General features: G+C 40.4%; 1 protein-coding gene across 10 annotated transcripts in view; it reads right to left on the bottom strand.

Moving 5' to 3' along the window:
- FOXP1 (forkhead box P1) overlaps window positions 1-22,491 on the bottom strand; it is a 1,001,617-nt gene that overhangs the window by 210,732 nt on the left and 768,394 nt on the right. For 5 of the 10 annotated variants that reach the window (XM_089672250.1, XM_089672252.1, XM_089672255.1 and 2 more), the window contains exon 8: window positions 19,353-19,412. The exons of the other annotated variants lie outside the window; for them this stretch is intronic. In XM_089672250.1, coding sequence (XP_089528376.1) covers window positions 19,353-19,412 — 60 coding nt within the window. The remainder of the gene's footprint in view (window positions 1-19,352; window positions 19,413-22,491) is intronic. 10 annotated transcript variants of the gene reach the window in all.

Raw genomic sequence — 22,491 nt, 5'->3', positions numbered from 1 at the left:
TGTACATTTTTTTTTTTTGCCCAGACACTTTAATTTAAACATACCAATCTCTACAACAGTAATAATATAAAAGGCACTCAAGATGTCATTCTGGAACACAACATCACCATGTGCAGAAGGCGATGGAACGCTTGAATTAAATGTTGTTGAGCTATGCAACCCTATGGCATTAACCGTCTGCCAACAGCCCCAGGGGCATTACCTGCCGCTCATCTTCCTATACGTACACTTCAACTTACCAGTAAACCTGGGCTATTTTCAGGCACTAGTAGCATGAAAACCCTTCATCATATTTGCCTTCATAATTATATTTTTTATAGCAAGACTGTCTCAGTCCAATGTGTAGATTTTCCAATTAGTCTATGTTCAAACATCTGTTGCTAGACAGTTTTTAACATTCGTTACTTCAGCAAAGCACAATTTGATTTCGGTGTCTGAAATAAAGCCAGACTCTGCAAAATAATAGCTCAATTATATTTTGTTTTGCTTTCATTAATTTTTTTTCACTCTCAAGTGCGATAAAGTCCCTTTTAATCAAGTACACGAATTTCTCTATTTTTTTTCCCCCAAATTCGGTCAGCATTTTTCACTATCGTATGTTAAAATAGACAGGCAGTGTGACGAATACTGTGGACTACGCTTAAAATATATTACTAGAACTGAACTTATGAGAGAAAGTGGCAGACAATGTTCTTAATTCAATGAAGGGAAGGATTTTTGAGAGAGTTCCCTGCAGAAGCAAAATGGACAGGATGGAGAGGTGTTCGCTGAGAGATTTTATAAAAATCACCCCCTGGGTGGAGATTAAAGAACAACTGAAGTTCTACGTCTTTATCTTTTTATAGTTTTGTACCACGCATGTTATCATTTGCGACCGATTTTTACTTGGAAATGCTGTAGGGCTCAGGCACAAGACTGCAAAAAACTTTTTTTTTTTACAGATCTGAATGCAGGCCTACAGTTTTATCTGGTCCAAGGCACACAGCTACATAAAGATCAGTAAACTTGCCCTACATTCACATCCTAAACATCATGATAGAAAAATATGGGCCTACAGTCCTGCATGTGAAATGTGTGCATGTAAAAGTTTGTGCTAAAGTTTACATGAACACAGCACAAACCTACCTGATTGGAGTGCAAAAGCTGCCTGCGTCCAAGCAACCAACCACACTAGGCATCAATAACCACCTGTGTTGTAGCAATGAAAGACACAAGGCAGCAATGGTGAACTGCACCTCAGGTTCATAGATTGCTAGGTGACAATGGCCATCCGCCTTCTAGCAACCAATATGCTGCATTAAATTATTCATGCATGCAAGTAAATGTTATGAAATCAACACAGTGACTAAGTGGTTAGCACTTCCTCCTGGCAGCACTAGGGTTGTCGGTTCAAATTCCAATCACAACACTACCTTTCTGGAGTTTGTATGTTCTCCCTGTGCCTGTCTGGGTTTCCTCCAGGTACTCCGGTTTCCTCCCACACTCCAAAGACATGCTGCTAGGTTAATAGGCTCCTGTCTAAATTGGCCCTAATATGGGTATGTATGAATGTGAGTTAGGGACCTTAGATTGTACACCCCTTGAGGGTTAGGGACTGATGTGAATGTATAATATATATGTAAAGCGCTGCATAAATTGTCGGCACTATACAAGTAGCTGTAGTAAATAAATAAATAAATAAATCATTACATGCATATAGCATTTGGGCAACCAAGCAATGAAAAACACTAGGCAGCAATAACTGCCTGCATCCTAGCAACGAAGGTGCTAGGCGGCAATCACCACCTGCATCCTAGCAACCAAAAGGCTTCATTAAAAGAAGTATGGGATGGCTTTTTTTCCCCAAAATATACTTACCTAGATGGATGCAGCATCGGTCCGATGCTACATCTGTCCCCCGCCGGCGCTAAGGGTGAAACCTCAGCGAACACATGATCACCGAGTTCTCACAGCTGCTCTGAGCAGAGAGCGGTGACTGTTAGTCACCGCTCTCTGCTCTGCCCCACCTGTGCTCACTCGAACACTGGGCTGTGGAGGGGAAGGAAGCGACTGGATCAGGCTCTCAGCAGATCGCCGAGAGGCTGAGCCAGGTGCCGCTCCAGACTCAGAGGTGGATCCCAACTTTGAAGTCGGGATCTTTCCCCAGCTTGGAACTAAGTGACTTTAGCCCGCTGCCAGCTGAAAACAGTCTCAGGAGTGCAGAACATAATGCACTCCTATGATCCACAGGAGAAGTACAGCCAAAAGAGGTTTGGCTGTACTTTTCCTTTAATACCTTATGCTTGTGCACATGGAAATGTTACATGCATACAGCATTGGGACAATCTAAAACACAGGATCTTGTTGCCCTAACCTTTTCTCCCAAATCTTTGATGTGGAAGAGTGACAACATTCAGGTTTCTTCTGCTTTCCTCTATATTTTAAAGAATCTGTTGGCTATCTAGGTCAAACAATATCAAATAAGCCCCTCATCAAACTGCTGATTCTTACTGCAACTATACACAGAATGAAAGCTTTCCTATTAATATCAATGGTTGAACTGGGTGCAAGGAAGCACATAACAAAGATCATTTTTTTGCAATAAGGTACAGTAAGAAAGTAAAAAACAAAAATCATAATAAGGTTTTGTTCACAGAAAATAGCAACTCAAAACAAACCCAATGTAGTTTAATAAAACAATAGAATGTTCGTATTGATTCTGTTGCTAATACAAAACACAGGTTCACCGCGTCTGTCTCAGAGGGCATATGAGTCATCGGGGAAACCAGCAAACATAGCAAGTGCCCCAGTTCATGGAAAAACCATCCCATCCAATCCCAAGCGCTGGAGACTGGCTGGAGCTGACTTCACGAGCGACTGAATTATCCCAATCTGTTTTTAATACAGGCCGAACACATAATTTTTTACAACATGACAAGGAAAACAAACTTAATAAAACGTTCCTGATCTTCTGTTACTCAGGCCTGCGAGATGATGATATGTTTATAATTTTTGGGTCATGATATCACTCTAATGTAACAACAGCCGGCTGATAGAAAAACAGTAACTAGGTATGACATCACCTAGCCTAGGCCCTAATTGTGCAAAACACAACCTAAAATATCCGACACACTTCGTTTTAATAAGCGCAAGGCTTTGTTTATTTGAAGTGAGTATGAAGAATGTTTACTTTATTTCTACCCTTTCCTTCTGATTTTATAACTGGCACCTATATACATGTTTTCCAAACTGCAATCATAGTTACCCTGATCATCTACAAATGTGCAAGGCCACGTTTCTAACATGGTAATGCTCTCCCCAATTCCTTTTTTTTTGGTTCTGCAATTTTGACAAAGGTGCTTCTTACAACTTTTGGGCACCGGCACCAGAAAATAACCACAGAGATTTTTGGATGATACTTACCACTGTCATTGGAAATGAGTAATTGAGGGGTACTCTTCAATGGAGATGCTGAAAAAAAGGTTTTAAAGCCCAAGATGGGCTTTAGGATAAAAACTCCAATTGCCATAGACAGGGCTCAAAATTGCAAGTCCTGAGCTACTAGCTAGGCCTTAAGAGTTACTCGCCACCAGTTGCCCCACTCAACCCTTACCCTGCCCCTAATTCCGCCCCGAAACACACCCTCGTAAATTATCTCACAAAATTACAGTGTTAAATGTTTTATGCAGAATTAAGTTAAAAAAAAAAATATTAACAACAACTTTAACAATATTATCCACTTCCCCGCCACCTTACAGCAGAAATACTGCTACAGGGCGGCAGATGTGCGCAAAATCACATATATATATACGCGATGTTGCATTTCCGGGTAGGGGGCATGCACGAGCCGCACCACCATTCGAAGCTACGGCTGTCAATCACTGGGTCCCGGCCGGTGATTACCTGCCAGTGCCCGGTGATTACCGAAGATCTCTGACGGGGAGGCGGGCTGCTTTGTTTACTACCCTATCGACTTGCATGCACAGAACAGCCATCCAGAGCAGTGTGCTTACACTGAAGCACCAACACAACACACCGCCCCCCCGTTAAACACTCCCAGCACACAGTTAACCCTTTGATCGCCTCTCATGTTAACCCCTTCCTGCCCAGTGCCATTAGTACAGTGTCAGCGCTTTTTTTCAGCACTGATCAATGTATTGCTGTCACTGGGTATGTCAGTGACACCAAGTCAGTTCCCCCCAGTGTCAGAATGCCCGCCGCAGTCCCACTGCAGTATATTGAAAGCCATTTGTAAACGCTATAACTTTCACGTAAACCAATTAATTACACGTATTGGGATTTTTTTTAGCAAAGACATGTAGCAGAAAACATGTTGCCCTAAATTTATGATGAAATTATATATTTTTATATTTTTTTACTAGACATGTTTAATAACAAAAAGTCGAAAGTATTGTTTTTTTTCTCAAAATTGGTCAGTCTTTTTTTTATTTTTTAATAGCACAAAAAATAAAAAACACACAGGCAATCAAATACCACCGAAAGAAAAAAAGGACGTAAATTTCATTTGAGTGCAGGGTTGCATGACCGCGCAAGAGTAACGCAGCACCATAACGCAAAAAATGGCCTGGTCGGGAAGAGGGGAGGTCAGTTGGTTAACATCATGCAACGTAAACATAAAAGGAAAATAAGTGCTTTACATTAATAGGAAAACAAAATATTAAGTGTAACTGCCCAAACCTTTTATAAACAGAGCATCCCCCCCCCCACAGCCATGTCCTCTACCCCCATCACAGCACCCCTCCCCCCCACAGCCATGTCCTATACCCCCATTACCCACCCCCCACACACACACAATTAAAATAACCAATACCAGCAATTGGCAATCATATTTCATTGATCAGACTGTGATAAATAAAATAAAGGTTAAATATGTTTTGCTACTATAGGCACTTTAGAACTCATTATTGCCTTGCTAAATAAATAGTTTATTGCTATATTAAATATAGCATTAAAAAAATTAAAACTAAATGATTGACTCATTTAGGATGAAGAGACTTACAGCAGAGCACAGCACTGGACAGGGGAGCGAGAGCAGGCCAAGTTAACTTTTCCTATTAACAAGCTGGTGATTGGTTGCTAGGCATTCTAAGCAACCAATCACCAGCTAGATTATAGGAAAAGTAAACTTTACCAGCACCCGCCCAACACCCCATCTAGTTTTTTGCCGACTCCCGTATGCCAGGTCGTATGCAAACAGAATGACACGGGACAGAGGCTGGGAGGAGACTCAGCTCCTGTTCAACCCCCTATCACAATGCGGCTCCACACTGGAAATAGAGGCTGAGAGGAGACTTTGCTCCTGTATAACCCCGCCTGCCGGCGATGCCCTCCCCTACTCATGATGCAGCTGCACATTGCGGAGCACTCATTCTCTGCTAAGAGAATGATGGGACAAAGGATGGGAGGAGACTAAGTTCCTGTTTAACCCTGCCTGCCGGCTGCACCCGCCCCTCCTCCGCTGTGGCTTCACATTCGCCCCTCTCAGCTTATTTTGAGGGCTGCTATAAACAAACGATCACTGGCCTTGTCCCCACAGACTCATCCAGGCACTAATTCAGAACCATTTCTTTTCTGGGTTGAGTGATGCCCGTGTCATTCTTCCCACTCCCTATAAGCAAGGCTCTACCCCCAAACTAAAGTACTGCATAGTGGCACCACATCACCATATGGCTTTGCTCTCTGAAAATTTAGGGCCCATCAACCACTGAAGGAGGAAAAAGGGTGAAGAGGAACTGTGTGATCACTTGACCAAACTGAAAATAACTGGAAAAAATATGTTGCTCTAGTGGAAGGGGAGCCAAAAGAGCAGAAAAATCCTGAGCCAAGAGTTGGGCTTCAAACCCATGCTTATGCTAAAGTAAACAAAATATATGTGTTTTGCTTATATATGATTATTCCTGTTAGTGAGATTTGCCCCCACTTCCTACCACTGTGGTCACTGTCAGGACAGGGAGTGAGGAGAAATGCTCCCTAATAGGGGTAGAAACAAAATAAAAAATACCCTCATCATTTCTAAGTTTAAAATAAGAAAAAAAACGGATTGCAGTTGCACTTTAAAAGAGAAGCAAGCCCAAAGCTTTTTTGGCCATACTTCTCTTCTGGGTCACAGGAGTGACCCAGAATCAGCCAACAGCAGGCTAAAACCTGATGTCAGCTGACGTTACAGAGCCATTGCAGGCTCTGTAAGGATCCCGACTATACTGTTGGGATCCACCCACAGGCCTGAAGCTAACTGCTCCCGTCCCTCTCCAGCCTGGTTCTCCAGTGCTGGAGGGGCAAAGCAGAGAGCACTCTGCTCTGCCCTGAGAAGACAGAGAACCCGAGCAATCAGAGGTCATGTGACCACTGAGTACTCTGTCTTAGAGCCAGTGGGGACGGCTGCAGCATTGAGGTGAGTATGAATGTTTGGGTTTTTTAATAGACCTATTCTTTTCTTTTAAGTTCCCCTTTATTTAGGCTAATATATTTAGAAATATGCAAGAGATGCGCTAAGGACTGATGTCATGCCAAGTGATGCAAATGCAGAGTAACTAGTTAAGTGACTGCTTCCATTTTCTAAGAAAGAATCCAATTGGTTATCATTCAATAATGTATAGTTATGCACAAACACTGGACATTATTAAAACTAAATTTTAGGCCAGGGGCGGACTGAGAACTCATGGGGCCCCCTGGCAATAGGGGATCATGGGGCCCGTGTCCTTGCCCAAACTCAAAAAAGCCTATGAAAAAGGTATCAGGGGCATCTCATGGGGCCACCTACTGATCCCGAGCCCTCAGGCAGTGCCCGAGTTTCCAAATGGTCAGTCCACCCCTGCTTTAGGCTGATATTGAAAAGTGAAATAGTATGCCTTTATAACATAATTCAGTTTAATTTTTATATACAACTACAATAAGTTCCTGAATATGGCTTTAACTTACTTAGTAGAAGGCTAATTTTTTGGGTGAAAGGTTTTTACTTTTTTGGATTTTTATAAATAATTATTATGCAGCAAAAATTACAAGCTACACAAATATTTTCTTAAAAAGTTTATTTCCACTTCTTGCAGCCAAATTGGGTAATACCTACTTTATATTTGTTCCCATTAACATAAAAAAACTTAAAAATTTTATATATATGTATATATATATGTGTATATATATATATATATAAATTATTGGTTACCTTTTTAACTGCTTTTTACTTCTTCTTTTTTTTTTTTAATCCTTACATATTCTCCCTGCTGTGTAATGTTTAGTAGGGACTGTGGAGAAATGTTTAACATAGTTAACCCTGTCTGTACTGTGTTCACAGTTCATTATCAGCTGTAAACTACATTAGAACACTGTCCTATCAAAGGTTTAAAAATGTACAAAATAACACCCCACCACCACACACACACACTCTCTTAAGAAACATCTAAGGAGATTTTTTTTATAAGGTATGCTGTGTGAATGGGAATACCTAATAAACATAAATCAAATTTGACTACAAAAGCGTACATATGTGTTAATGTATTTATTTCCTTCACACACTGAAGGCAATCATTTTGTAGGCCTTTACCAATTCAAGCAATACAAGTGGAGGAACTAGTTTCACCATGTAGAATGAAAAATCCTAGGCATTGTGAAAGGTAAAAAAAAAAAATCAGATCATCTTTCCAAATTGGCTAAGGAAAAACAAATTGTTTCTAAGTAGAGAAGCTTTTAATCTTTTAAATATGAGGCTGGTTGACGCTTTACCAAAGTTCGGCATTATGGTTCAGAGCACAAGATGACTGCCTATGCAATGCATATGTGAGCGGTATATAAAAAAAAAATACCCATTGTAAAGTGGAAGATTCCTTGCTCCATGTTCTTTGGTCTTGTCCACTACTACAGCCGTTCTGGAGAGACATCTGTGGTCTGATAAAGGGACTCACTGGGATATTCCTAAAGGGAAACCCTGTCACCTGCCTCCTCCACCTTAGCATGCTCTCCAGAACGTATTATAAAACAGCCTCTGGTGATCCATTTACTAAATGCTGCCAGAGCACACATCCCCATTAGATTTACAGTCCCCCCTTCCCCCCAGTTTTTAAAAAACAGGAATTTATTGGTTTCAGTTCCAAATCTAATCTAATCTAAGAAAATCCTTACAAATTATAAACCAGAGTGTAAGCCCATGGAGTAAACTGACTGATATAGCCCTCCAAATCTTTTTGCCAATTTCTATACTGTACCCCTCTACTCTATTCTTCCCTCTCTACTTTTATCTTCACCCCTCACTCTTTCTAGTATCCTTAGTATAACGGCATGCTTTGCTGTGTACTTAAAATAAAATGCACAAACAAAATCAGGATACCCATTGATTAATACATAACTTGTGGAGTTCCCAGTTTACTCAACTACACACTAAATTTTCTTCTTGCTGCTTTCTACCTGGAAGTAGGACATTAAACCTGACACAGATGACTTCAGGGACAGTAAGCCACATGCTGCTTGTGGGGCAATGACATCACCAGAATTAAAGCCCAACTTGCTCTTGAACTAATATTTAGGCTCTTACTGTAGTCGGGCCCCATCTGCCTAAAACCAATTGGGATTTTGCAGCCTCCTTTCTGGACTCTGCACTGTACAGGTTATTTCCTGACACGAGAGGTTCTTTTAAATTTGCAGAACTCATTAATGTTACTCTGCTTCTCCCCTCTGCTTGCATGGCTAACTAGTCACAAAGCAAGGTGCACAGATTTGCTTCAGGACCAAAAATGGCTTCTCTTGATGAGCATGTTTGCCAAGTACAATCTTCAACACTCGCTCATTATACCCAGCTCTTTCACTGTGTTGGCATTCCTATCGGTGCACAAAGCCAGGTGTATAGTATTGATCCAGGCAACACAATGTCTGCCAATCACATGCACGACTGACAGGTACACTTTAAGCCTCTCAGTGCTCACTCGCTTTCTGCGGTTCTTCCACTGTGCTGGCATTCCAGCCCAGGCACAAAGCCAGGTGTGCAGGATCGACTCTCATTGTCACTCCTGTTTCAATTGCGTTTGCACCAACCGCTGTTATTATAGGCTTCAGGAAATTTTCTAAGCGCTGGACAGGCTCCAACGCTGTGCACTAATGAGTTGCAGGCTGGAGTATTGTGTGTGCATATGTTACGCCTGTGCCACAGCTCTTTTAAAGAAATGAGGAGAAAGCCAGGAGTTGGGGGGGGGGGGGGGGACATGAAGAAGGGAAGGAAAAAAAAACAGTAGTTCAAAAATGCTCTGCCTTTTCAAATTGACAGAAAATCGACCTCTGCACTTCATCAGAAATTCCTGTAGACTTACCAAATAAAACGAGTCTGCTTTTATCACCCACAGAGCTTCTCATATGGAAGCATGCAAAACACTACATCACTTGACCCTGGCTTGCCCCGTCCTTAGCCACAGCTGAATATTATGTATAAATCTCCTAAATCAATTTAACATGTTAAAAAAAAATAATAAAGGTTTGTTCTCATTAGTCGCCTTGCAAAAGGAAACCTAAAATCTTCAAGGAGGGAGTGACGAGGGTGAAAGTTAAAAAGAATTTCAGAATGAACTTTTTTCCAGTGTTATAACAGGGTACAGCTTGGTCATCAGGGGCAATGCGTCATTTCCTCTAGAGATGGTGGACTGATCCAGGACTTTGCTTGTTAATCTCTGAGTCACATTATTATTGATGAGAGGATTTTTGTTGTCCTGTTTCTACTAAACACAAAGGTGTTGCTGATAAAAGTGGTTTCTGAGTCAGAGGATTTTGGAGAAAACAGTGTTGTAATGAGTTTAGATGCACTTTTAGCCCAAGTGAATAAATTACAAATTAGGTGTGTCATTTTTACCTGCAGAAGTAGACTGTTATTTAATTCAAAATTACAGATCAACTTTTTCTAAAAGGCCTTCCTGTTCAAAGGTGACAACGCTGCTTTGCATGGACTGCCTGCAGGCACATTGTTGTCACCTTCCCTTGGTGCGTGTAGTGAAGCATAGCATACCAACATATACAGCATTCCCTGTGGACATCAGGAGAAAGCCCAGTCAATAAAGTTTGCATCAGTTAAAAAAAAAAGTTACCAGCATATACTGTATACTAGCAATTATCAACAATCATGGCACAAAGCATCACTGGAATTGTGGCCAAGGCAGCACCACATGGGAATAGGATGTTATGTGCACTCATAAGCTGAAGCCAAAAGTTCAGGATATAGCAATGGAAACTACAGGAGTCAAAAAGTACATTTACTGCTACCAAATGTGCCCTCACCAGCTGTGTGACTTCAGGTTATGTTGCATCCAGCACTCAAACATCCTTCTAGTGCAGAAAGTAGTAAAAAAAATCAAAAGAACTAAATAATCTAGTGCATGAATGCAGGCACCCAACAGGGCTGCACTAAGTGAAGCAAATGGTTTCCCGAGCAATCCGGGTTTCCCCTTTCTTATTTGTCGAAATATTTTTGAGCAGGCAGAATGCTCATATTTGATGGGAGCATACAGTTTACTGGGAGACATTGTCACTTTTCCCATTCAGTGTCTGAAGAAAGGCCCGTCACCCTCCCCTGACTCAATGATCTTAATCCTTGGTCATAGAGGGTCCTGAAATAACTGTGTTAGAGCCAAGAGATGCTCAGATACAGGTTTTAAGTGTAAAATGACCACAATTACCATGATGAACCTATCGCATCCATTATTTCTGAAGTTGGCTGTCCAGGATTGCACGCTCATGGCTTTCCAAAATGACAACTCTTGCAAATCCTGGTAAATGAAATTCAGCTTGATTTGCACTATATAGGTGCCAGATTTTGTTGGCACCTTACTCAATAAATTCTCCCTCGGCAAACTTACAAATAAGATACGCACATTCTCCTTTAATTAATGCTATAGTTAGTATGGAAAATGGTGGCGCCATAACGGAAGCCAATCTACTGCCGTTACAATCATAATCTAAGTATTAAACAGCTGATTGAGGGACCCCGTTGTGACAACATCTCCAGCGCAGTAGTATGCGATATAAGTCACTCTAGGAGGTGACGGACTCACATGATTCTCACTAACGGAGGTTGCCCAGCTCCCCCTAATCTGCAACAGTACAAAACTCCCTGCTCCTTCCTCCCACAACACAAGTGGACTATCAGCAAGGGTCCGGCAGCGATATTTCTCATTAAGGCTTTTTTCACTTCTGATCCTGTGGCTCTCATAATTAGTTACCTGGGGCTGCAATCCAATTTGAAGTGATGACAAGAAAGTGATCCATGAAAAACTAATAAGTTAAATCCAATTTCAGCCTTCCTCTAATTAAATGCACATGGAACTAATGACTCAAGCCCTACCATTCCAGTGATAATGGTAATTAGCGAGGTGGGAGTCACTTTCTCTCTGAACACCGTAGGTGTAAAGCGCTAGGTAGAATAGCAGGAGGACTGTTAATTACATGTGTCAGTTTGCTATCAATTTACACGTATTTGACCAGTCAAGTCTGCTTCTTTTGTTTTAATTTTATTCTCTGGTAATCATAACATTATCTATGATCTATTATCTACAACAGGCGTTTGGCCTTGAAAGTATCCTTTGATACCATTTTTTTTCAAGCGCTAAAAGAAAAGGAGAGGGATAGAAACAAAATGTGTAATCCATCTAAATGAAGGCAACAGAAAAGATGTGACATCCCAAGAGTGGATATTATGTTGCTACTTAAAAGTGTGACATTTGGCGTGGTAACCCAAATCGAAGGCCTTTCAGGGGTTTTTTCTAAAATGACATTAAAATGGGGAATTGAGAAACTTGCAATGTGTCCAAAGCAAGGGTGTACAAATCAATACAGAATTCAAGAGCAGGTCAATCCAATCTAAGAGCCAGACAGCAATTTGAAGGAACTTGCTAACACGTGATTCAATGAAGAGCAAAAATAAAATACTCAAAAAGTTGGGCTCTAGCTATAATATGTAAAGTGCACCAGGTCTAACCAATGGCGCTTTGGTATTTTTTTGTCAGCCCTCAGCCCAAATAGGCACAACTGTCCTGTGCTAGGCTCTTATTTAGGACCAGAAAAGGAAAAAGATTCATTACATTCATTCATTTCTGTCCATCACCTTTCCTTTTCTTAAATATATATATATTTTTTATATTGGTAGGAGGAAAATGAAACGTGGCACCAGTAAATGTGTAAAGGGACGTCAATATCTAGCCTCTGGTTGTCTCCGGTGGACTGTTCCCAGACTCTAACCACTCTCGCAGCATATCTGTAGGCTCTTATCTCCTCTGGTATGACCCTAGTCTCTTTTAATTCCCATAAGTCTCTGCTTCCTAACATCCTCTTCCTGTGTTTCTGGTATCAAAAATCACAATCAAACTTCCAAGGCAAGCTTGAATCTGACTGGTGGGTGTAAGGAACTTAATACTGGCATTTTTTATACACCGGGCTCTCTTCTTGCCAGTGAATACAAGGAGTCTATGGTTGGTGTGTTTGGGAATTCCTCTCTTGTATCACAAGCAGGGGTTCTCAATCAACGATTACCAACATAAGCCAGTGGGGTGCACAAAATGAAAAAACTACCCCCCCCCCCTTTTTATTACAATGTCACATAGCAGTCTTCTGTGCTTTAGCACTGCACTCCTTATCTATCTGCCCTGCTGCCAGTCTTCCTACAGGATGAATGATGTTTAGCATCAACTCACTTCCTGTGAGCCCAGAGCATCTAGGACATAGCAACTGTGTCCCAGATGTTGTCCTAGAGAGATGTCTTGAAGCTACCCTGGTCTGGCAGAGATTGCTACAAAGAACAGCACCACCTACTGCTCTCTGAATCAAAGGGGAGCTGCCAGCTGCAGCCACAAGAAGACAATGAAGAAAACGGGCATCATCTGACTGAAGACGACTCCAAAAAAGTATGTTCATTATAAAAAAAAAATGATTGGCAAATGTTTTTTAGAAAGTCAATATTAAAATATTATAAAATAAATAGATATATTAGGAACTAACAACACTTGAAGCATCTGTGCCTCTAACACAAGACAAAATAGAGGATAATTTGAAATATTTAGTCACAGAAGTTTTTAAAACTACAATATGATCTAACTTTGTCAATAAACAGAATTCAGCTCTGAGACCCCCAGGAGCTATTGGCCTTTCCCAGGACTGACAGTGAGAAGTGTGGGATATTCCTGAGGAAATTATCTACAAGTTTGGAAGTCATTTTACATCTTTATCTTGAGATTTTTTTTTTGTGGAAGAGACTTGTACCTTAAGACTCTAAACTGCAGTCTGTCTTTCCAAAAATGACAAGTCGTTCTTAACATTCTACAGAGCTTTTTGTCTATTTCGCCTCCGGGGAGTTATAGTGTAAACAAGCCAAAGGGGAGAAACAAAATTCCTCATTTTCTAATTTTTTTTTTTTAAAGATGTTTCACCGCATCGGTCTCCCCAGGACTGAACAATGAATCTCAGTTTATGGGTCATGACCAGTTCATTGAAGGGTCAGAGCAGGAACAGACCTGCACAAAAAATATCAAGACCCCTATAAATTGTTTTTACAGTGTCTTTTTAAATTTGATTTACGTACCTAAGTTAGAGACTAGTGCTTTGTCTTTAGTTCACAAAACTTTTTTATTTTTTTAAACTACCTTGTTAGTTCAATTTAAGATATATATAAATATAACTTACATAGTTCTCTACAGAGAAAGAGTGGTGATAATATCACAGCAGAGTTTCTGATTATTGTATGACTGAAAGCGTATGTCTGAATAAAATGTTAAAATATATATATATATATATATATATTCATTCAACATATCTCTAACAATTTTTTTATTATCATTATTCAAGATTTATATACACGATTTATATTGCTCAGCGCTTTACAATAAAAAAAGGGAGACAATACAGCAACGATACAGTTCAATACAAGAGGGTTAGGAGGGCTCTGCTCCTTGGAACTTACAATCTAAGAGGGAGGGGCTAGTGGTACAAAAGGTAATAACTGTGGGGGATGAAATGATAGGAGGAATAGAAGATTTGGTTATTAGCTGAAGCAGGGTAGGCTTCTCTGAGGAGATAGGTTTTCAGAGATCGCCTAAAAGTGGGCAGAGTAGGCAACATGCACAGTTCCCCATGTTTTATCCCTTTACAAATGGTGCAAGTACAAATAATTACTCATTCTGTTAGAACTCCATTTTACTCCTAACTTTCTGTTTAGGCTGGCAAGTGCTGGATGCAACATAACCTGAAGTCACACAGCTGGTGAGGGCACATTTGGTAGCAGTAAACGTACTTTTTGGCTCCTGTAGTTTCCATTGCTATATCCTGAACTTTCACTCCAGAGAAGACGTCTCCACTGCTCTAGAGTCCAGTGGCGGTGTGCTCTACACCACGGCATCTGACGCTTTGCATTGTACTTGGTGATGTAAGTCTTGGGTGCAGCTGCTTGGCCATGGAAACCCATTTCATGAAGCTCTGGACACACTGTTGTTATGCTAATCTGAAGGCCACATGAAGAGGTCTTTAGCTATTGACTCTGCAGACAGTTGGTGACTTCTGTGTGCTTTAGCATGCGCTGACCCCACTCATTTACGAGGCCTACCACTTGGTGGCTGAGTTGCTGCTGTTCCCAGTTGCTTCCACTTTGTTACAATACCACTAACAGTTGACCGTGAAATATTTAGTAGCCAGGAAATGTCACAGATGGACTTAACAGATGGCAGCCTATCACGGGACCACGCTTGGAGTCACTGAACTCCTGAGAGCGACCCATTCTTTCACAAATGTTTGTAGAAGTATTCTGCACGCCTAGGGGCTTGATTTTATACACCTGTGGTCATGGAGGTGATTGGAACACCTGAATCCTATGATTTGGAGGAGTGTCCCTATACTTTTGGCAATATAGTGTAATTTCACATGAACTGTCATTAACGACTCTCAAGAGCTTTGTATTAAACAATCCGATTAACGAACGACCTCTCCGAAAATGGTTTTATACATTTGATTTTCTCACCATTTGTACTAGACTTAAGGGAGTAATAAAAGCAGTTTTTCCCAAAAGGAACAAGGTACAAGAAAACAACAGTAGGGCAGCACAGTGACTAAATGCTTAGCACTTCCACCTGACAGTACTAGGGTCGTTGGTTCGAATCCCACCCACGGCACCACCTGCCTGGAGTTTGCATGTTCTCTCTGTGCCTGCGTGGGTTTCCTTCAGGTACTCAGGTTTCCTCCTGCACTCCAAAGACATGCTGGTAGGTTAATTGGATCCTGTCTAAATTGGCCCTAGTATGTGTATGTATGAATGTCAGTTAGGGACCTTAGATTGTATGCCCTTTGAGGGTTAGGGACTGATGTGAATGTACAATATATATGTGTAAAGCGCTGCGTAAATTGACGGCTCTATATAAGTACCTAAAATAAATAATGTCGGGTAATGCCCATAGATCCAACAAGGGTCTGGAAGGCTCCAGTAATCACATGTAGTGGAAGTCACAGAAAAAAGTCATCTGACATCTGTTCTGCTTTGATTCAGCAGGAGATCTATTCATGGATCCCCTGCTGATTGGGCTGGACATGGACCATGTGAAAGGGCTTTAGACAGTTCAGGTTTCCTCCCTTTTTCCAGGAAGAGAGCTGTTGGGGGAAGATCTATGTATAGGCAGAGGTACAGATTGGCTGCTTTAGCTCTCACAGAGATTCTGCTCCTTACCAGTGTTTTGCATAGGAAGCAGGTAAGGAGTGTAAAGTTATTTTTCTGGGTTTAGGTTCATATTAAAAAGCAACTCCAAAGCATCAAGAAGCGATTGGCATCAATACAAACTACATAAACCTGCCTGTTCCTCACCCTCAGATCTGGCACTTCAAAGTCTCTAATCCCAGCTCAGTACATTAGCGTGAAGCTGCCTTTAAGTACTCACTTGTGTGTATCATTGATTATTGTCATCCACAGATATCCAAAGCTTGTATTTATTATCTAGGCAACCTCAATTTTTTTATAAAAAAATAACAGGAACATCCGTGTGACAATCCCAAATCAATTCCCCGTCTGTTTAGTACAAACAACCAATCGGTAAAGATTAAAATTAAAAAAGGAAAAGGCTGAAGGTAAAAGAATAAAAACAAGCAAAAATGAGTCTTTTCATGAGATGCAATGACGTTTCATTCACCTTTTTTTTTTCACTCCCTTTTTGAAGTACTTGATTCATTGCTAAAATCAATTACATGTAAGGGAAAAAAGTGCATATGTTTAAAGGGGACAAATAATGATTTAAAATGACAATCTAGAGATCAGAGAAGGTAATATTACAAAGCGTCTGGTATGAATGACACTCGGTATGTTCACAATTTGATCATACATTGGGTTTTACATTCTCCAGCTAATGCACTACTACCTTTTCCTGAATAGAACATTGTCATTTTACCCAGGAGCTCAAAAAAGCCATTTCCAAAAAGACTGCTTTTTTTTTTCGCTCTTTGCCTTCATCGTCTTGTATGCTGCAAAGACTCCGCAAGTGAAGAATGAAAAAGAATGGGCAGTTATTTGAATCAGTGAGTGACAGACTGGGCTAGCTCCCTGTATACATTAATAAATTAGAATTTTAATTGTGTCTTTGACTGCAGGAGATGCTCCGGCAGCCTAATATGTACCAACAATTGGCGATGTTATGGAATCTGCAATGTGGCCCTCCTCCGCTGACCCAGGCAGCACAATTCCTAGTCTGACAACGGAAACCGTTTAGTTTGATCCTTTCAACTTATTTGAGGCCTGACAAATAAGCTTGCAGCTGAAAGGTCATGCTAGCCATATTTCATCCTCCGCAGTTATTCCTGAGACATCTGCACAACAAAGCAGACCTGATTCACTACCTAACTTAAGACTTGGCTCGTACAATTTGCTGGTTGCAAATGTCCCCTGGTGGTTATTTAATTCCAAAAACCTGTATATATGCAAGGATTGTCAAATGAAATATAAAAAAAAACTATTTATTGTAATTTCAGCTTCTTCCTCATTTCCAGACTGAGAAGGATGCTTACTATGAAATAAAAAGGAATACAGAGCGTTTAAATACTTATCGACACTGACTCCCAATATTCTGTAACAATGAATGTTCAACTGGGAAATACAGATCACCCTATTGGGTAAAATCATAGACTGACACACGGTTTTATCTTCATGGACCCTGTTGCTCATATTCACTGTCTCCATGGCTATGCTGGCTACAACTTTTTCAGCATCTGGATGCCTAGTTCCCCTCTGCTGACTGTGGTTCTTTCCTTCATTACAAGAAGCGGTAAAGTAGGGAGTAGAGGAAGGAACCACAGAGGTGGACTAGGCATCCAACAGACTCAGAAGAGTGCTAAAGTTGTACATAGGCTATCCCGCCTTCAATCCATTATAATGCTGCTGCCAGACTCATCCACCTTACTAACCATTCAATGTTTGATACTCCTCTCTGCAAATTTCTTCATTGGCTTCTGCTCACCCAACAAATAAAATTCAAAATATTAACAAAGCCATCCACAGCTCTGCAATGAGCTACATCATCTCAAAATATCAACAAAACTGTTCTCTCCGCACCTCTCAAGACCTTCTGTTCTCTAGCTCTCTTGTCTACTCTTCTCATGCTTGCCTACTGGACTTCTCCATAGCCCCTCCCATCATCTGGAACTCCCTACCCAAATCTGTCCATCTCCTACTCTGTCCACGTTTAGGCAATCCTTGATAGCCAATCTCTTCAAGAGGCCTATCCTGCCTCTTGCTAATAAACTCCACTGATACATGAGTTCCACCCTAGCAGTTATTACCTGATATATCACTTGCCTATTAATAGGCTCTAACAGGCACGATCTTCCGCTCGCCCTTGTACTGTCTCTCTGCATTTTGTAAAGACCTGCACAAACTGTTGATACTAATTAAATTCTGTATAACAATAACATTAATAATAGTAAAAATCAAGTTAGATATGTTTTCAATCAATTGAAGGAAACCTGTATGAACACAAATGTGTATGCTGGGATGACTGATACCCTGAAAAATACTTGTTGCTTAAATGTCATATTCATCCAGTGCCTTTCACACTTTCTGAATCAGTGACCTGCAACATCTATGCTGATCAGGTATTCTGACTTCACTATCTGCATGCTTTTTCCAAGTCCATCAAACCAGAGAGAGTCAGACATCAAACATTTTCATGAAGTCAGGAATAACAGCCTGCAAATTGTTCCAGTGCAGGTTTCCATTAACTTTGTGCACCAACATGCCTACGTCTCATCCATTAAAAACTTTCACAAAAAATAGTTTTTTTTAGGAATGTTTTTCTTTTCTGGATATTATGGCCTACAGTCAAGTTTCTCTTATCTTTAGACCTCCTCAATAACTCTTTCTAGCGACCTTGTTCACCTCATCTTGTAAAACAATAGTGGGCAGACCTTATGGATTTTAAGTCCCTATCACTAAACATCAATGAGTGACTGGAACTAACGTTGTTGCCATTATTACCACAGTTAATTATTGCCATAAAGCAATACTTTGATGAGTTAGATAAAGAGAGCTTTTAAAATCCATTTTTAAATGTCCCAGTATTTATCTGTACAGGTATTCTTTAACCTGTTAACATTCCCATGCAAGTGACAATCTGGTCGAGCAATTTACTTGAGATTTACTAACACCTATAAAATATGATGGCCTACCCGATTGGCTATAAATTGACTGGATTTCTTAGGAAGATCCTCACGCTGCAATCTAAGGAGACTAAAGAGAGCCTATAGAAGACGAGTGTAAGATTTGTGGTACCTCTCAGGTTCCCAGATACTCACCTTCTGTTCTCCTCTTACACTACTTTCTTTACCTGCCTAAAGTGAAGAGAAACTGCCCAAACATCCGGATAAGAGGGGACATATGACTCTTTTACTTTATTTCTCTCTCTCTTTCTCCATAATTCCGCACTGAGCGCCTGAGGAACAGATAGGGAGGACGAGCAGCCAATTGGGAGGGAGAGCGAACACAGCTTTCTATAAGCTCTGATCAAATTGATCGGTTTGTGTTGTAGACTGGAAACCTGCTGTTGACGACAGTCAGACACTGGGGACATTATGTGAATCTATTAGAGATCACTGTTATTACAGACTCTTTGCAAACCAATGCTCTCATTACTGGAGTCCGCAAAGGACTGCACGTGGGCCGCAAGTTGGACGCCAGGGACTTAAATTTTATATAGGGATTTTTCATTTGACTCCTGCAGAGTGGCAAGGGTAGGCAAGAATAAGCAGTAGCATTTAACTTTGTGAGCAAAGCACAGGTTTACTTCAGAGCTATATTTTCACAAGTCTAGCCTTTTATATGACTCCCATTCTTGACCAGGCAACACATACAGTTACATTAGTTTTGTATTTACCTTTTTATCTGTCTCATCTCTCTCCTTTGTAGCCAGCCCCTCTCTATTGCCAGTGGTATCCTACACAAATAAAAGAGATAGAGAGAGATAGAGATAGATAGAGAGAGAGAGAGAGAGAGAGAGACACACACACAGATTGAGCAGGTTTCTGGTCATTTAAAGGCCACTAAACCTTACGCACAAGCTGCTGATATACAGAAAAAGTTAATATTACCATGTAAAATTATATAGCCAAACGTTTATGAATACCTGACCATCACACCAACCTACATGACCAAAAGTAGGTTGCAAATCCTCCAAATTATTGAGTTTGCGCTTTTCCAAATATGCATCTCCAACCATGCAGGAACATTTTGGCTAACGCCCGTTTTTGTTCCAGCATGACTGTGTCCCTGTACACAAAGCCAGATACATAAAGTCATAGTTTGTTGAATTTGGTAAGGAAGAATTTGAGTGTCCTGCACAGAACCCAGACCTCAACTCTACTGAACATCTTTGAAGTGAATTGGAGGAAACTGCAAGCCAAGTCTTGTTGTCCAACAATAGACAATAAGGCACAAATTCCACAGACACCCTCCAAAATTTTGTGGAAAGTTTTTCCAGAAGAGTTAAGGCCATTATAGCCACAAAGGAGGAGCAAGCTCTATATTAAGAGCCATTGGTTCGCAATATGATATGATACACGGTCATACAGATGATGATCAGGTGTTCACAAACTTTTAGCCATATAGTGTATGTTCATTAACTGTTTCATTAAAATACATCTGTCATAGAAGTAAAATGAAGGCTGCTACTGCTGGTCTATTTCTGAAAATGCTAGTGTCTGTCTGTGAGTCAATGATCTGAAACAAGCATGCAGGAAATAAAAATCCCCAAAAAATCTGAATCTCTATTTATTTTGGGTCAATAATTTAAAAAAATATAGAACCACACTAAACCATAAGTATAAGCATAACCACCAGGCAACTACACTAACCAGAAGAGGGTCAAGAATGACAGTTAATCTGCTGGCAGGTGCACACCTATTTCCATCTTAGCTTCTATGATTCATAGCTAGGTCCCATTGACTTTAATTTAAATACTTAAAGTAGAACTAAAGGCAAAACATTTTTCCATTTGGGATAGAGCAAGGGAGGGTTATAATCCCTGTCAGTTTTTTTTTGCCATTTGTGTCTCATTGGGGAGACTTCCCTTCAGCTCCTGTCCCATAGCCAAAACTGGAAGTGGAAGGAAATCCCTGTAATTTAAGGGAATCCCTGGTTTGTCACCAGGGTCACCAACACTAGCATTTCCACTGGAAGATTTCCCCTGTATTCTTGATCTGTTGAAAACTCAGTTTTGTTTTCACTTTCACCCTCACTAGAGAGGGTGAATCTCCCTAATGGGGACACAGACAGTAATAAATACCCTAGAGGTTTTCTAATCCCTCTTCACTCTATCTAAAAGTAAAAAAATGCCTTTAGTTATACTTTAAGCTTACCATACATGCTACAATCTCATTTACAGCCACCAGCGGCTTTTTTGATTGTAAACTCTCCTGTAGTTCCAACAGCAACAACATAGTGCAAGGGTCTTTCTGACTGGTTACCACAGAGGTACGTTCATATGTACAGTTAATGAAAATGTCTGCACTTATTTATGTACCTAAATAAAAGTGAAACAAGGAAAAAGTGGTTAACCCAGCATCCATGTGCATTTTCAGAACCACATAATAATGATGCATGGGATCACTGTTCACCTTGTGGTCACACTGTAGTGGCCAGAGCCATGAGGTATTCATTTGATCATTTACGGACACTTAATTGGAGTAAGTTGAGAGAGGAAAGTTAATGATTTATATATAGATGTAGTTAAAATATTTAAAGCAAGTAAAAGCAAAAGTGGCCGGGTTAATAACAAGCAGTAAAAGAGCTTTACAACAAGCCAGCACTCACCTTTTTAGCTGCATGTACTGTGAAGTAATTCCTTCTCAAAGATCTTAACAACGACTCTGAATTTGGTATCAGACAGTTTCTAACAGCTGAGACTACATTAGCATGTGAATGCTTGCAAAAAAAATAGATTTTGTGCATGTTCACAAATTGCGTAAAAACCCGCCTGTTGCACTTGTGGTGCCCTTCATTGTTAAAGGCAACCCAAACGCAGCAATCAAGACCCATGGCAATCACAGCAAAGTGCATGGCTAAAAGTGCACAAAGTATAAATCTCAAAAAAATACTTGAGCTTCTTTGCCACATTTGCCATGTCTAGTGCAGCCTATTGAAATGAATAGGCTACCCTTTGTGGCTTAGAATAACCTGCTGTGTATTTACATTAGAGGGTTAGCAGGGTGCCAAGATTCAGCTTTCATAGGTAGGAGCTGAAATTTGATTGTCTGTGATTAACTTTGAAAACGTATTCCTCCACAACCCCTATGGATACACAGGTGAATAAGGGCTTATTTTAAAGTGTGTTTACTGCTTGTTCAGGGTATGTAAACCCTTTTTTGCATAGTTTATACACAGGTTCACTTCGACTGCTTGAATACTAACCCGTAATACCCCTGTATTTCCATGTAATTCTTCAGATTTTAGTGATGTGATAGCCTGACTGACAATTACAATACTTGGTCACACAACACTGTTCCCAAATGATCTGTATATACTTTTTGGAAGACAGAACCTTCTTTTGATACTGTTTAGTGATGGCTTTTTTTTTTCTATAAAAAGAAAAAAGCCCAAACATTTTGAAAAAAAAAACCTGATTCTACTTTCTGTCATAAAACATATGAAAAAAGAAATGCTGGGACAGTATGTATCCCCCCCCCTCTGAAATTGACCCCTGTTTGGAAAGTAGACACCCCAAGGTAATCTCTCTTTTTTTGCACATTAAAAAAAATGCTGGTATGGGAGGGGGTTAAAATATAATGTTTGTTAATGGTGCACTAGATGCATGCACAGAGGGAGAAAATTTAGAAGAACAAATCCTGGTAACAGGTGAAAGTAATCAGTGGCATAATAGTGTCATCCAGTAAACAATGAAGCTGTGCTACATTTAGTAGCTTCACCCAATTTAACAAATTCTCTGTCATCCACTGCAGACCAATTTCACAGACCATCTAAATGGCTCAGCAGGAGGAGCAGAAGGATTACAATGACTT

This window comes from Staurois parvus, unplaced genomic scaffold (assembly GCF_062004578.1).
Source record: "Staurois parvus isolate SC_StPar_1 unplaced genomic scaffold, SC_StPar_1.0 ptg000124l, whole genome shotgun sequence".
NCBI lineage: Eukaryota > Metazoa > Chordata > Amphibia > Anura > Ranidae > Staurois > Staurois parvus.
Note: the sequence above shows the minus strand (reverse complement) of the source record. Positions and strands in the feature narration are given on the sequence as shown.